Source organism: Dama dama, chromosome 27 (genome assembly GCF_033118175.1).
Source record: "Dama dama isolate Ldn47 chromosome 27, ASM3311817v1, whole genome shotgun sequence".
Taxonomy (NCBI): Eukaryota; Metazoa; Chordata; class Mammalia; order Artiodactyla; family Cervidae; genus Dama; species Dama dama.
In genome coordinates this window covers 21,944,241-21,959,737 of record NC_083707.1, presented here as the reverse complement: position 1 = coordinate 21,959,737, position 15,497 = coordinate 21,944,241, and the positions used below count along the sequence as shown (strand labels likewise).

Below are 15,497 nucleotides of genomic sequence, written 5' to 3'. Positions count from 1 at the left end.
AGCATTTTGGGGCCTCTGAGTCCCACTGGGAATTATTTGCATCAGTGCTGTCTTTCTTGGACAGGCTTTTCTTTACCCATGTAGAACTCATGTTTTCATGTTTTGTACTGAGGTTGGGTGTGAGTGTGAGTGACAGAAGTTGCCCTTTCATAAGCACAAGCAGAGGCATTTAGAACACTTGACCTACACTTAGACAATGAGACCTACTGACCACATTGATTATCTTGAGGACAGAAATGGTTACTTCGCTGGGCTATGAAGAAGAGGTGTGGACGTCAAGATAATTTGATGATAAATATCAGCAAGAAGATAATTCAGCAGTTAGCACTCAAAGGATCTTGCTTTTGTGTTCAGAGTAACAAAGGGTCATAGAAGCTTTGTCATAGATTTCTAGTTTGGACTAACTGAGCAACTAGCCCAAAAGAAAAGGCATTTTTTTCCCTTGCTGAGATCACCAACAGACCTGTACATGAAATTTTATCTGTGTGTTTCATGTAGTACAGTAGGTGCCTCATCCTTTTTAAATTCTCCTGTCCTGTCTCCTTACTGTGTGCAGTGAACTCTCTGGTTCTTTAAAAACTACCCCAGTTTAAACCCACCCTGTGCCCTCTCAGAGATCCCCATTCACTAGTCAGCAGACATTTTATTGAGCACCTACTATGTGCCGGGCACTCTGCCAAGGGCAGAGAGACAAGACAGATGCCATCACTTCCCTGGGGGAGCTTTTGTTCACAAGACCAGGAAATCAGCTCTTACATAACCCATCCAAGAATCAGCATTTGAAACCCCACTGGTTTCAAGTTATTTCAGAATTTACTTTTATCAGCAAAAATAGGCAATATCCCTTCGAGATCTTTATAGAGAAACCAGGAAAGAGCTGCGTGTTCCACACCACCTTGCCAAGGGCAAGGCAACACTTCACCGCAGATGTTTATCCCCAGTGTAGGAAATCATGTCTGCGTGTGTGTCCCCCTTGTGGCCTTGGCCTTGGCTCGGTGATCCTGAACATGCAGGGTTTTCCTGCCCTCCCTGGAGCCGTGGGACAACCTCCATGAGCTTCCACCACCAGTCTCACTGAGGAGTCACTTCTTGCACCAAACCCTCCTCAACCATCTCACTTCAAAAGACAGACCTCCCTTGTTGAGTGACAGACGTGGCTAAGCGCTTTGCCTTCTAATTGCTTTTACCCTGTGCTGACATGTGTTCTGTGTTTGTGCCTGACTGTTCCGTTTGACTGTAGACCTTTTGAGGGCCACCTTCTAGAGACCCAATTCCTTGTACCTGGTTGATGCCTAAATAGTATTTGTGACTTGATAGAATAGAGATAATATACTTCTGTTCTGGAAATGTTTGCTAGACGGACGTTTCACTGTTACTGTTTTGAGTCCTTTGCTTGAGTGACTGTAAAGCTCTCCTGAATCCTCTTTCCTTGCAGGAGATGGACACACACAGAGAGTACTTCCAGAACATTTCCATACTCGGAGAGTAAAATGCATGGTCTATAAAAGCTGCATATACTTGGATTTTTTAAACAATTGCCTATTTAGTATAAAGGGGACTTTTCAAGCAAACTAATAGGCATCCTACATGAGGAATATACATTTTCAAGTAGACAAGGATGACACAGCATATCATCACCTCGTTGGAAGGATGTACAGAGTCATGCTTTGAAATTTGGTGAAAGGCATTACTGTCATTGGGTGATGAGTCTGGATAAACTGTGATGTGAGTTGGATAAGGAGTCCTGAATTGCTGTTTCTCATGATTTTTGCTTTATTCATAGGAGTCACACCCTGGTCCAATATCATGGAAATCCTGGAGGAAAAGGATGGGGTCGACACGGAATTGCTGGTTTACGCGATGACTTTAGTGAACAAGGTTGGTTGATGTTTGTTGTGGGTTGAATTATGTCTCCCGCAGAAGACGTTGAAGTCCTGACCCCAGAGCCAGTGAATGTGGTCTTATTTGGAAATGGGATTTTTGCAGATGTGGTCATTAGGGTGGGTCCTAATCCAGTAGGACTGGTGTCCTTATAAGAAGAGGAAGGAAGAGACACACAGAGGGGAGACAGCGTTCACACTCGTCCATGAGGAAGGCGGCCTTTGAAGGCAGGACTGGAGGTTGGAGTGATGCATCTGCCAGCTGAGGACCACCAAGGATGCTGAGGATTGCCAGCAGCCGGCCCCAGATGAGGCAAGGAAGGGCCCTCCCCTAGGGCCTTCAGGGGTAGCACAGCCCAGCCGACACCTTTTTTATCTTTCCAAAACCAGGCTTTTCATTTTTGAAGGTCTGCCATGTTTCTGGTGGGTGCCGATGGTCACCTTTCACACTTGCGCCAGGTTGTCTGTGCAGCCAGTGAACAGTGTGGCCATCAGCAGACCAGGCCAGAGAGGTCCCCTGGGGCGGCTCTGTCCGGCTGCTGGTCCTGAAAGCTTCTTGCTCCCGTTCATCTGCAGTGACTTTGCCCTCCAACTCCCAGATCTTCATGCTGAGCCTGCAGCAGCACCAAGGCGGAATAGCCGGGACTGAAGCACGGGGCTTTAATGCTGTTCCCTCCATCTAGCCCGTGAAGGTGCTTGCCTTCATCGAGGTCCCACAACATGGCTCAGCCAACCTTACCCCCAGAAGCACAGAGGGATCCATCTGGAGAGACAGTCAGTGTTCAGACAGTGTCTATGGCCCATGTAATTGGTCTTCAGCTTACAGTTTACCAAGTTTCGTACCTAATTTCAGTCATTGTAAGCCACTAAGTTTGTGGTACTTTGTTATGGCAGCCCAAGGGAACTAGTACATGTGAAAAACCTAAAATTTTCCCTCTGAAGAAGCCCACACCATGTACACCCCCCATGCTGGTGGCTGGAACACGCTTCAGCATGCCTCTTCTGGTGTTCATACATGTGAAGGCCCGAGTTGTCTGAAAAGTTTCTAGACTTTAGTTTTTCTAATGAAACCAGAAAGAGGGTAGCAAGACTTTTATGGCTACTTTTCCTATCAAGATGTCCCCTTAACATTTTTCCTTAAGAATGTAGATGAACAAGTTTTACTCATTTTTTTCCACTTAGCTGACCAGGGACAGTCCACTCTCAGGACTAGGGTTCCCTCGGTGGCCTGGCCCTTCCTTATTAATAACTGAGGGAGGGTGGGATGGTTATCTTCGCCCCGAACCCCAGACAGCACATCAGCCACCCTAAGGCCCTGCCTTTATACTTCCCAGGGTGCCAGGTACAAGCCTAAGGACCAACTGCAGTGATGGTTAGTTCTTCAGAAAGGACTGAGAATCTCTTCCTGAAATACATTTGGAGAAATATGAACTAAGAAATATGAATTGGTAGAAAGCAACGTAATTATGAGAAGTAATTCTGCTAGATATCAAGATGTTGTGTAAACTTGAGGGATTAAAACAACGTGGTCCTGACTTTTTCCTTGGCAGATGGTTGAAGCAGAGAGGCTGGAAACAGACCTCAATGTACATGCAATGCACCCTGTAATTGAAATCCATAGGGGATGGTCAGCGTCATTTATGACGGAGAGAGGTTTTGCTAAGTGGAAATAAATGAAAACATGCTTTGACTGTACAGCAAAATAAATTTCTGAAAGATTGAAAAGTTCAATGTAACACACCAAACTGTATAAAAAGAAGAAACAGAGGTGAAGATCAATTGGTCTCTGGTCAGTGAAGGTTCGTCTAATAATATAACCAGTCAAAAATATTCCAAAGAAAAGGACTTAAATACTTCACTGTATTAAACTATAAAAGGTCATATTTACAAGATGAAAACCACCAATAAAAACTAAAGGCAAGTGGCAAACTTGGAATTCGTTTCCAAAAATTGGGCAGAAAAGGGTACAATCCTAAATCCATTAGGTTGGCACAAAAATTCATTCGGATTATTCCTTAAGCTGGTCTGGAAAACACAAACAAACTTTTTGGCCAACCCAGTAGTATGACCCCAGTTGACAAATGAATGACATTAACCCTACTAAGCTTGAAAGAAATATGTAGTTAAACAGCAAGCCATTTTCTCCAGGTTACATGGGCAGTGATTGCTTTTTAATGAAATGCCAGTTGATGATGAGGTCATGGGAAATTTCCTACAGTCCTGGTGGGAAATGGACACCGCTTTTCTGGTTGATAATCCTAAGAATTTGTTTTTGATTTTCAAATCTCTTTGTGAGTTAATTTAGCATGAAATTTGAAAGCAATTTTCTGTTGGTTTTTGAAAATGAAGGTCATCTATTTCCTGTCATTTTCAGTCACTGACCTTGTACTGGAAAACACTGAATACAGCAAAAAAAAAAAAAAAATGCATTTCACTCTTGTGCGGTGTGTTCACATAGTGGTGGAGGCCTTGCTTGGTTCAGTAGTGACCCTGGCGGCAGCCATGTGACTTGGGCTTCTGCTGCCAATCACTGGCCAGGACCCAGTGCGTGTCGCTCTCCTTGGCACCACATGGCCTCCAGCATCCAGGAATTCCTCGCTTACTCTTTCTCTTCTGGCGGTTCCATCCCATATTTGTTAGTCCTGGCCCAGGGGAAGGTTCCAAGGACACAATTCCAGGTGCCATCCTTTCCTCAGAAAGACCAGCAGGCACCCATACTGGGTTTGTTTGGTTTTGCTGAATTTTAGTCACATTGATCGTTCCAGCGAGTAACGTCCTCTGAGACCCGAAACATCATCACGCGTTGACGTGCTAATGTGGCTCTGGAAAAAATGCAGACTCTGAAATCTGGGAAATTGTATTGCTTTTCTAATTTTTCTTTCAACAAAATGGAAGAGAGCCTAATAATATGGAGTTCAAAACATTAACATTTTTATGACAAAGCAAGGGTACAAAATCCTAGCCTGCTCAGGGCTCTGAGACTGAAGTCTACTCCCTTGGTTAAACAGATACATTAATGAGGGGTTTCCAAGATCCGGACTAATCTCCCCTGAGCTCTTCCCCTCCCCTCCATCTCATCACTAGATTGAGTGAGCATCAGGAACGAACCATTTCTCACCCTGCAAGCTGAAGTTGTGTGCTGTCCTGTCTCAATCCAGCTGCAGTCCTCTCAGTGGGCCTCCCCCACTTTGGGAGCTCAGATATTGATCACCTTGTAGAATCAGATGAGGCAGGTGGGGACATGAATAACAAGAGGTGTCACTGTGGGGCTGGCTTGGAGCATTTAGGGAAGGCGACACCAGGGAACCCTGGGGAGGGAAGTTACTCTAGTGGAGCCCGGCGGGTGAGTAACCTGATGGGATTCACACTGAGTGTTTGTTTTTAGATTTGACTATGTGGCTTTTTAAGTTATCATACAGTAAAATTAACTCTCTTCTTTTGGTATTTAGCTGTGGAAGGTCTAAAACATATAAAGTCATGGATAACCTTCACAATTAGCATATAGAATAGCTCCATGTCTCCCCAAAAATCTCACACTCATGTTATCTTTTTATAGTGCCATCCTGACCCCCTACTCATGTCCCTGACAACCACAGATTTATTCTCCAGCACTGCAGTTCTGTTATTTCAAAAGTGGGACCCATACAGGATGTAACTGTTTGAGGCTGACTTCCCTCACTCAGCACAGTGCCTTAGAGATTCATCTGTGTCACTAGGTGAATTAATAGTTCGCTCCTCTTCACTGCTGCGTCATGTTCCGTTGTGTAAATACACCACCATCTGTTATCTCATCATCCACTGAAGGAGATTTGGGTGTCCACAGCTTTTGACTTTCACAAATGTTCCTGCTGCAGTGAACACTTGTGTATAGGCTTTTGCTACCTTGGTTTTAACCCTCAAGAAGGATTTGATGGAATAAGTGAAAACCCAGGGAAAGGAAAAGAGAATGTTGGCTAAGACAGAGATTTCTCCTTTGAGAGGGGCTGTAAAGATTTACTTGTCACAAATCCTGGCAAGGCAAGGTCTGAGAGAAACCAGGGAAGGGGGTCCCTAGTGTTGTCTGAGAGTGGAGGTGTCAAGAGACATTTGCTCACAGAGTTTTCTGGAGTGGCTGCCACCATTGCCAGAAGTAGGCACGTTGGCCATGAGTGTCAGGGTAGACATCAGAAGACAGGGCCCAGGAGGGGTGAGAGTGTGTCAGAGTTTGCGGAACATGTTAGAGAATCCACTGAAAATAGGTGAGTGTGTGTTTTTGGGCTGCACAGCCCCCTCCCTGTGCGGACAGAGAGACAAGCCATCTTTGATTGTGGTGCGAGGCCAGCTCCCCTACGGCCACACGTGAGAGGGGGTGGCATCTGGATGTGCACAAGCCTGCATTTTCACTGTGGACATGATAGATGACTTCTCAATACCCTCAGTTCTGTGCCTCTTACTGAGCAAGGACTCCCGGAGTCTGGTTCTATAGACCATGGTTTAATTTTTTAACAGTAATCCCCCTACCACCCCATCATGGTCGGGCTTGCAAACGCAATGAGGATTAGTTCTAGGAATTTAACCCCCTGGACTGAAAGAATCTCGATTGACTCTCTGCAGGGAAGAAAAGGGAAGAAGAAAGGAGGGGAGCTGGATGCTGAGTAGACAGCAGAGGCCTCTCTCTGTGCCCATCCTACCCCCGCCCCCACCCCGCGCTGTGTAGAAAGTTTGGGATCTAACACTGAATGTCAGCTCACCTGTGATGGGCAGTCAGCAGTTAGTCAGGGCACCTCTGGTCATTAGCCCTGCCCTGGCCTTTATGTCACCATTTCCCTCTTTCTCATCTTTTATTTATTTACTATTTATTTGGCTTATTTGGGTGCTTCCTTGTTGGCTCAAACAGTAAAGAATCTGCCTGCTATGCAGAAAACCTGGGTTTGATCCCTGACTTGGGAAGATTCCCCTGGAGAAGGGAATGGCAACCCACTCCAGTATTCTTACCTGGAGAATTCCATTTACAGAGGAGCCTGGTGGGATACAGCCTATGGAGTCGCAAAGAGTCGGACACGACTGAGTAATTAACACTTGCTCGCTTGCTCATTTATTTGGCAGTGCTGTGTCGTCTTTGCCATGTGCAGGCTTCTCTTCTGTGGCACACGGCTTATTTGTACTGCAGCATGTGGGATCTTCCTTCCCAACCAGGGATCAAACCCTCATCTCCTGCATTGGAAGGTGGATTGGTAACCACTGGACAACCAGGGAGGTCCCTCCCTCCCTTCATCTTTTAACAAGTTCTAGAGTATTCAGTAAAAGAAAAGATGGACTTGTTCTGATGAGAAGGTTCTGTGGATGGGTATGTACTTTTTAGGTTAGGTCAGTGGACTGCTGTCTGCTAACCCAGTTGCGACTGCCTTGCCTGGCACCTGCAGACACCCACATATGCTTGCACACTTGGTCACTTTGGTGTGAGCACCTGTTTATTTATCACAGCTGCTGACTGGTTCACAGCCTTCCGTTTGGTGTCCTTGCTGGGGCTCCTGATGGATTAAGCTGTTGCATCGCAGATATTTTTCTTTAGTTTCTGGTCTCAACGGCAGTGAGTTGTATCCTCTTCATTCAGTATAGAAGGGAAATAGCCATTACTTGGGTTAGGAGCAGAGATATTTCTTTCCAATATTAATAACCCCAAAATAGAAGTGTTAAAAGAAGTTGGTACCATGAGATGATCCTTAAGAAAATATTGGTCTTTTTCCTTTCAAGGCAAGTCACCATGTTTAGAATAATTTTGAAATGCAATAATAGTGAAATAAACAGGGAATGAAGCTCTGTGTCTGAAATTCGAAGCCAGAGCAGTTTGTTTAGAAGGCACGAAGACTGGAATAGCAGGTCTGAGCACAGGGTTTTATTAGTTATTATTTAGTAACTTCCTGCTACCTCCCCACCCTCATCCCCCTCATTTATAAGATAAGGAGCTTTGAGTAAATCACCCCAAGGGTCCTTCCAGCTCTAAGCAGAGGCCTGATCTGAATATCATCCTTCTTTTAGGAGGGATGGGGTAGAGAGGAAAGTGGGAGGGGGTTCAGGATGGAGGAGACACGTGTATACCTATGGCTGATTCATATTGATGTATGGCAAAAACCATCACAATATTGTAAAATAATTATCCACCAATAAAAATAAATAAATACATTTAAAAAAAAAAGAAGCAGAATCCAAAGAGAAGTTGGCTTTTTCTATCCTGGGTTATCTTTTTGTCTCTTGGTTGCCACTTTGAAATTTCTCACATTGCCGTAAATATCTTAGACCAAGGGGAAGGCCTACAGAACCGAAAGAAAAGGGAATCATTAAATTGTTCTAACTCCAGCTGTTGGTAGATCAATGTTAACGGGAGTTTCTAGTATGTTAGTTTCCGATTGCCATGTAACAAATTATCACAAAGTTAGCAGCTTGGAATATCACAGACTTACATCTCGCAGTTTCCATGGGGGTGGGGCCCAGGTACTGCCCCACTGGGCCCTCCGCTGAGTCTCCCAAGACTGCAGTCAAGGTGTCAACCAGGGCTGGCGTCTCGTCTGGAGCTTGGATTTCCCTTCCAAGCCTCTGTGGTTGTTGGCAGAGCTCACTTCCTTGCAGCTGTGGGACTCATGGCAGCTTGCAGCTTCTTCTGGGCCAACAGGATAATGTCTTTTCTGGTCTCTCTGCTCAGAAAAGGCCTAACCCCCTTTGAATGGCTCACCTGATTAGGGGAGGCCCACCTGGCTACTCTCCCCTTTTTCAGACTTAACTGATTTGGGACCTTAATGACCTTTCACCTTTGCCCTATCATGTCATGTCACCTAATCATGAGAGTGGGGGATTGTACAGCACCTGTACCCCAGGTGTTGGGATCTTGGGGTTCAGTCTGCTTACCACACTAAAGAAGCTTTTTTCTCCAATGAACTTGTCATCTGTCTTGCTTTGCTCCAGTTGTTATACTTGTGGCCACTGGCTACCATGCAAAAAATGTCCCGTGACAGTCCCCTAAGACACTGTGTCCTGTTCTTCATTCAGACCTTGTCCGGTTTGCCCGACCAAGACACCTTCTACGATGTGGTGGACTGCCTGGAGGAGCTGGGCATTGCAGCCGTGTCCCAGCGGCACTTAACCAAGAAAGGGACTGACCTGGACTTGGTGGAGCAGTTGAACATCTATGAGGTAAGAGGATATGCCTTTTAAGGGCCTTGTACAGCTCAGACACATCAAAGGCCGAGATAAACATCCTCTAGACCAGTGGTTCTGCATGCAGTGTGGCAGCATTCACAACACCTCGGAGCTGCCAAAATGCAAGTTCTCAGGCCCCACCTAAAACCTGTTGAAGCAGAAACTCAGAGGCTGGGCCCAGATCTGTGTTGTACAACCCTCCAGGTAATTCTGAGGACACTCCAGTGTGAGAATCCCTTATTGGTAGCTTGCTTGCTTATTGATTGAGTGATTGCTATTTTAAAGAACATTCATTCTTGAGGGGGGAGAAAGAGCGAGAGAGAGGCATGGAAAGCATGTTTCCTATCCTGCCGGTAGAGCTTCCGGCAGGCTCTACATACTTTGTAGAGTCCAGTGCGGAATGAAAATGTGGGAAAAATGCTATTAGAGACACTAAACTTTTCACTTTCTTCTGCCTTGTCTCTTGCCTCATCATGGTATTTAAAAAAATTTTTTTTAATTATTTTATTTATTTTTGGCAACTCTGAAAAGTGAAAAAGTGAAAGTTGTGTCCAACTCTTTGTGACCCCATGGACTATACAGTCCATGGAATTCTCCAGGCCAGAATACTGGAATGGGTAGCCTTTCCCTTCTCCAGGGGATCTTCCCAACCCAGGGACTGAACCCAGGTCTCCTGCATTGCGGGCAGTTTCTTTACCAGCTGGGCCACAAGGGAAGCTCGTGAATACTGGAGTGGGTAGCCTATCCCTTCTCCAGGGGATCTTCCCAACCCAGGGACTGAACCCAGGTCTCCCACATTGCAGGCAGATTCTTTACCAGCTGGGCTACAAGGGAAGATCGTGAATACTGGAGTGGGTAGCCTATCCCTTCTCCAGCAGATCGCTGGGTCTTTGTTAATGCACGCAGGCCCTTCCTCTCTAGTTGCAGCAAGCAAGGGCTACTCTGTAGTTGTGGTGATAGAAAGCTCCTCCGATTGTGGAACATGGGCTCTAGGGCATCTGGGCATCAGTAGCTGTGACTCACAGGCTCTAGAGCGTGGGTAGTTGTTGTGGTGCATGGGGTTAGTTGCCCCGTGACATGTGGAATCTTTCCGGACCAGGGATCAAACTCCTGTCCACTGGCAGGTGAATTCTCAACCACTGGACTACCAGAGAAGTCCCTGTGGTGTTTTTTCTGTTTTTTGTTTTCCTTTTGCTACAAGTATGTACTCTTTGGAGAATATTTGGAAAATACCAAAAAATGTAAGATAAAGAAATCACCCATAATTTTATTTACTAACTGTGGTTAACATATTAGTCTGTTTTTCTAGCCTTTTTTTTGTGTATGTATAGACTGTCAACTCCAGAGAATGCCACCCCACTCCAGTACTCTTGCCTGGAAAAATCCCATGGACGCAGGAGCCTGGTAGGCTGCAGTCCATGGGGTCACAACAGAGTCAGACAAAACTTAGTGGCTAAGCAAGAACAACATTAATTTTGGGGACAGTAGTCTGTATACAGTGTTGTGTACTGAATTTTTATTAGTAAATATGTTTGAACCATTTTGTCATTGAATCATCTTCAAGAATTTTGTTTTATTAGAAACATAATATCCTGTTTGTATGCAAGTACCGTAATACATATAACCAGTTTCTCTTTGTTCAGATTTAGATGACTTCCAAGGTTTTGCAATTATAAATGCTGTTATGATGAACAGCTTTGTTCATAAATCTGTGTGCACATAAAGCTGACGTCCTAGGAGAGGTATTTCCCAGCTAAATGGCTCCACTGTAATCTTCGCTGGGTAGAAGTGGAGAGACTGACATGTAACTTACTACTTCCTAAAAGTTACTCTCACAAGTGACAAGCAGAATTATCTTTGTAGGATCTTAGGAGAAATCAGAGGAAACTGAGTCAGAAAGTCTGCGGTCAGAACGCAAAGCTCCCCACAGCCGGCCAGCTCTCTGTGCTCCTGCTTAGGGCACCCTCTCCTCCAACGAAGCCTCACTTAGTCACCCAGTTATCTGCTCACACTTTCATGTTTCATTATCAGTGAGTGATGGAGGGGTATGGAAGACAGGATAACATAGGGGTACGGTAAGAATACTAAAGATGGAGAAAGAAGGGAATAGACAACTGGCTCACAGGACTGTAGAAGACGGACTTTCCCCAATACAGACACCTCCCTTCCTCACCCCCTTAACTCCTGTTCAGAAGCTCAATCTCTGCTCAACCAGGGGCTTGTATGATTATAGCTTGAGATTCTGTGTGGTCAAAAGAAATGATTATGTGTCCGACAGCTGGGGCCAGCAGAGTTAAAGCGTCAGGATCCTTCTTAAGTTTTTCATAGAGGCTGCTTGTGTCTTCTGATTCAACTCTGGTGAATAGCTGAGTCACTTTCATGTCTGAAGATTCAGCTGGCTCAAGGACACATTCTACTTGTTGAAGGGAGAAAATCAAGTCGTGCTGAATAATATCACTCACAGCATAATTGACACCTACAGTGCACTGTGGCTGAGACTTCTCAGTGTTTTATATGACAGTTGCTTGAGTTTCAATCCAGACATATCCACCATATACCAGAAGACAGCATCATACAGGTGAATTTCCCACCAGTGAACCAACTGGGAGAGAATTTTGAAAAGTATGCTGGATCCCTCCCCCAGGAGACTACTTTCGGCTTCAGGGCACACTTACTTTCCAGGCTGCCTTCCTCTCAAGCTTCCTCCCAAGCTTCCTCCCCGTCTTCCTCTTTCCATTCATGCCAGTGTTTCAAAAGGTGTTCTGGGTCCACCATCTTTCTTTGGTCAAATGGCATCTGCTTAATATTTTAGCATTAAGTGCATATGATTCACAAGTGTAGATTATATGTGTCACTCAAAGAACAACAAAGCAGACACCCCTTGTGATAGTTAACTTTATGTATCAGCTTGACTGGGCCACAGAGTGCCCAGATATTTGATCAGACATCATCGTGTGTCAGTGCAGTGTGTATCCTTAACCTTCTGGGTGAGGTTAACATTCACATTGATAGACTGAGTAAAGAAGATTGCCCTCCTCCCTGTTGGCAGGCCTCATCCAACTTGTTGAAGGCCTGAATAGAACAAAAGGATGAGCAAGAGAGAATTCACTGTCTGCTGATGGAAGTGAGCTGGGACGTAGGTTGCCTCTTACCTTTGACCTCCAGCTGGAACTGACACCATTGGCTCCCTTGGTTTCCAGGCCTTTGGGCTATAGATCTTGGGACTTCTCGGATGCCATAATCATGTCAGCCCATTCCTTATATTAAATCTCCATATATATCTGATTTATTTTGTTTCTCTGGAAAATTCTGACTACTACACTTGTGTTTAAGAGCAAGAATATTACCAGTAACTCAGAAGTGTCCTCAGTGGCCCTTCCTGGTGTCATTCAACTAACTCCCAGCACCATTCTCTTGCCTTTTTTTTTTTTTTTTAAAATGGTTTTGTCTGAAAATAGCTATTCTGAGCTAACACAAATGATCATATTATCAAGTAAGAATTGACCATTTGAGATCTTGCTGTCTATAGCAGAGCTATACTAATCTACCTAGGCTACTACTTTCCAGAATACACAGGTGCAGGGATGCAGGGAGAGATCTGGGCCATCCCTTGTGATTCCTACGTCTTTTTCTTATGCATCAGACGTGGGCTTTCTGACCCGGAATAATAGACAGGGTTTCCGAGTGTGATTTCCAAGTCACCTTGCCCTGCGAGTAATATCCAGTTATGAAGCATCCCTATTACACAGACCAGAGTGTCATGGCTTATCAATCCATAAATTCTGTGTTCACTTAGTATAGGGGATCCTTAGCCAATCCTGGCCTGCTAAAGACATTCTAGAAATAAGAACTCTCATTTTAGGAAATGTCATCAGGCTATTTATTAGATAGTCTAGTTATTAGCATATTTACAAAAGATTAGTTGGGGTCATTGCCTTCTTTCTTTCCCTAGAAACATCACTCCTATGAAAGGGGTGGAGGGATTGCAGACCAGCTGCTTTAACTCCTTCCTCCCTGTCTGTATCCCTAAACAACACATGGCTTTATTTTGTCTTTTTATAAATGGGACCATACCACATGTGCCTTCCTACAGTTTCTCTTTGGCTTGATTTTGAGACCTGCCCATGTTGCTATGTGGAGTTCTAGTTTGCTCATTTTCACTGCTGATGAATATATCCCAATTTATTTATCTGCTCTTCTCCTGGGTGTTGGCTAGCTACAGTTTTGTTGCCATGACAATGCTGCCATGAGCGTTCTTGTCCTTTTTTCTTTGTGTGTGTGTATGCATGTGCAATACTTACTATGTTTGGGTATCAATTCTGTTCTTGCTTTGTAAAAATATTTAGAAGCTTTTCTTTTTTCTTTCTGCTCTTGTCTCTGGTCTTTGATTATCTGATAGAGCTCCCTTGGGAAATTGTGTGGGCTTATAATGATGATGATGGAGTGGCAGAAGAGGTGTGTGTGTGTGTGTGTGTGTGTGTGTGCGTTGGAGGTAGGAGATCTTTGGTAACTATGCTTTATTCTATGGATATTGGTTTATGTAAACTTCCTATCTTTATTGGTATTGGCTTTTATAAATCATGTTTTCCTAGGAAATATCCATTTCATCTGGATTTTTAAAGTGATTACTAAAGAGATATGTAAATAGTCTCTTATGAATGTTTCTAATTTCCTTTTCTTGAGAAGTTATTTTGCTTTGTTAATTTTTGCGGTTGTAATTTCTCCCCCTTTTTCCTCTAGGTTAACTAGTGGTTTGTCTATTTTGTTGTTGTTAATTTTGACTTATATATGATTGTCAGTGCTCTTCTGTTTTGTAACTCAAAACATTCTTATCTTTATGATTTCCTTCTTAAATTTTCTTTCAATTTACTTTGTTGTCCTTTTTAGATTTTAGAGTTGTTTATCTGATTCATTTCTTTTTATCTTGTAATCATCTTCTCCTTCCTGGAATATAACCCACTTGGTCATGATGTGTGTTTTTTTTAATGTGCTTTTGGAATTCTGTTTGATACTTATTTGCTTAGAGTTTTAGACAAATGGTCATAAGTAGAGCTGGCCTCCATCCTTATCCTTCCCCCAGCTTTCCCTCTCTTCTCTTTTTGTATGCCATCCCTATCAACTTGGGCATCACTGTTATGCTCACATCATAAAAGAGTGGTGCTAGTGGTCATGAGACCAGTCTTGTACATTGCTGCTGTACAATGCATTGCTGGTGGCTGTGTCTATGGGTGTCTCCAGGGTACCTCTCAGACTGTTCCTCATCAGTGTCCCTCCTGGCTCTTCTCTGTCTCTTCCTTTTCAGTGTTGGGGTTCTTCATCAGACCTCCTCTCTCAGTCTAGGCAGCCTGAGCTGTGACTCACCCAGTGAGTTCAGCAGCTTTGGCTGCAGCTGATACCTTGACCTGAGCTGTCTGCAAGGTTCATGGCTGCCTGCCCCTCTGCCTGCTTGTCTTTTTGCATTATGTTCGTTTATTCGTTGAAGGTATGTCATGCACTCTGAACATTCAGAGTCAGAAGATCTGTCCCTGTTCCAAGGAACTTTCATTCTGTAGTCTCAGACAAGCAGAGGGCTGATTTCCCAGCAGCTATATTTGATGGCACAGAGGGGCATGGAAAGTGTCAGAGGAGCTCAGATTATGTCAGACAGGGCCACCTAAAAGCTGCGTATGACATGACCCAGCCCTCACAAAACCCTATATTCCGCCCCCCATGACAAAAACAAAATTCCTGCACAGTCTGTTCGTTTCTCCACCTCTGCAAAGAACAGTCTCCCAGGTTACAAACCTGGAGCTGTCCTGGACCTCCTTCTCTCTCCGCCCATCCTCATACTTGGAGGTCTGATGGCTGAAGACTGCAATTTCTTCTCCATTCCCCTAGCTCAGGCCCTCGTTTTCTCTTACCTAGATTATTGCCATAATCTTCTCATTCCTTTGTTCACCTGTGAGTCCGTTCACTGAACAGAACTTCATAAGCACCGATTATGTACCCAGCGCTATTCTAGGCCACGGGACTCAGCAGCAAACTAGACAGACAAGGCCAGTGCCCTGAGGGGATGCACCGTCTCATGGGGTGCAGACAGTGACCCATACGTGAGTAAGCTGATACCCTGAGGCTGCATGTCTGTGAAGAAGAGAGACGGGGTGAGCTGGAGGTGAGACACTGAGTGGATGGGCCCCCACCCCCGGCCTGAGGAGGTGGCCTAAAGCAGGACAGTGACAGAGTGGGGCACAGTGGAGGCTCTGCCTGGTGTGAAAGGAGGCGTGGTGAGGGGCAGTGCCTGGGGAGGATGGCACCTGCAGGACTGCGTCCCCGGGGGCTTCTCGGCTTACTCCCCCTTCCTCACTCCCTGCAGCTGAAAACAAGGGGTCCTCCTCAATGACAGGTCTCACTACACCGTTCCTCCACTTAGGAAAATAAACAAGAGTGAATGAATGAATGAATGAA

The 15,497-nt window shown here is 44.8% G+C and overlaps 1 protein-coding gene across 2 annotated transcripts in view; it reads left to right on the top strand.

Moving 5' to 3' along the window:
* Window positions 1-15,497, top strand: part of FHOD3 (formin homology 2 domain containing 3) — a 518,587-nt gene that overhangs the window by 335,450 nt on the left and 167,640 nt on the right. For both annotated transcript variants that reach the window (XM_061130778.1, XM_061130777.1), the window contains exons 8-9: window positions 1,784-1,878; window positions 8,904-9,047. In XM_061130778.1, the coding sequence (XP_060986761.1) occupies window positions 1,784-1,878; window positions 8,904-9,047 (239 nt within the window). The remainder of the gene's footprint in view (window positions 1-1,783; window positions 1,879-8,903; window positions 9,048-15,497) is intronic.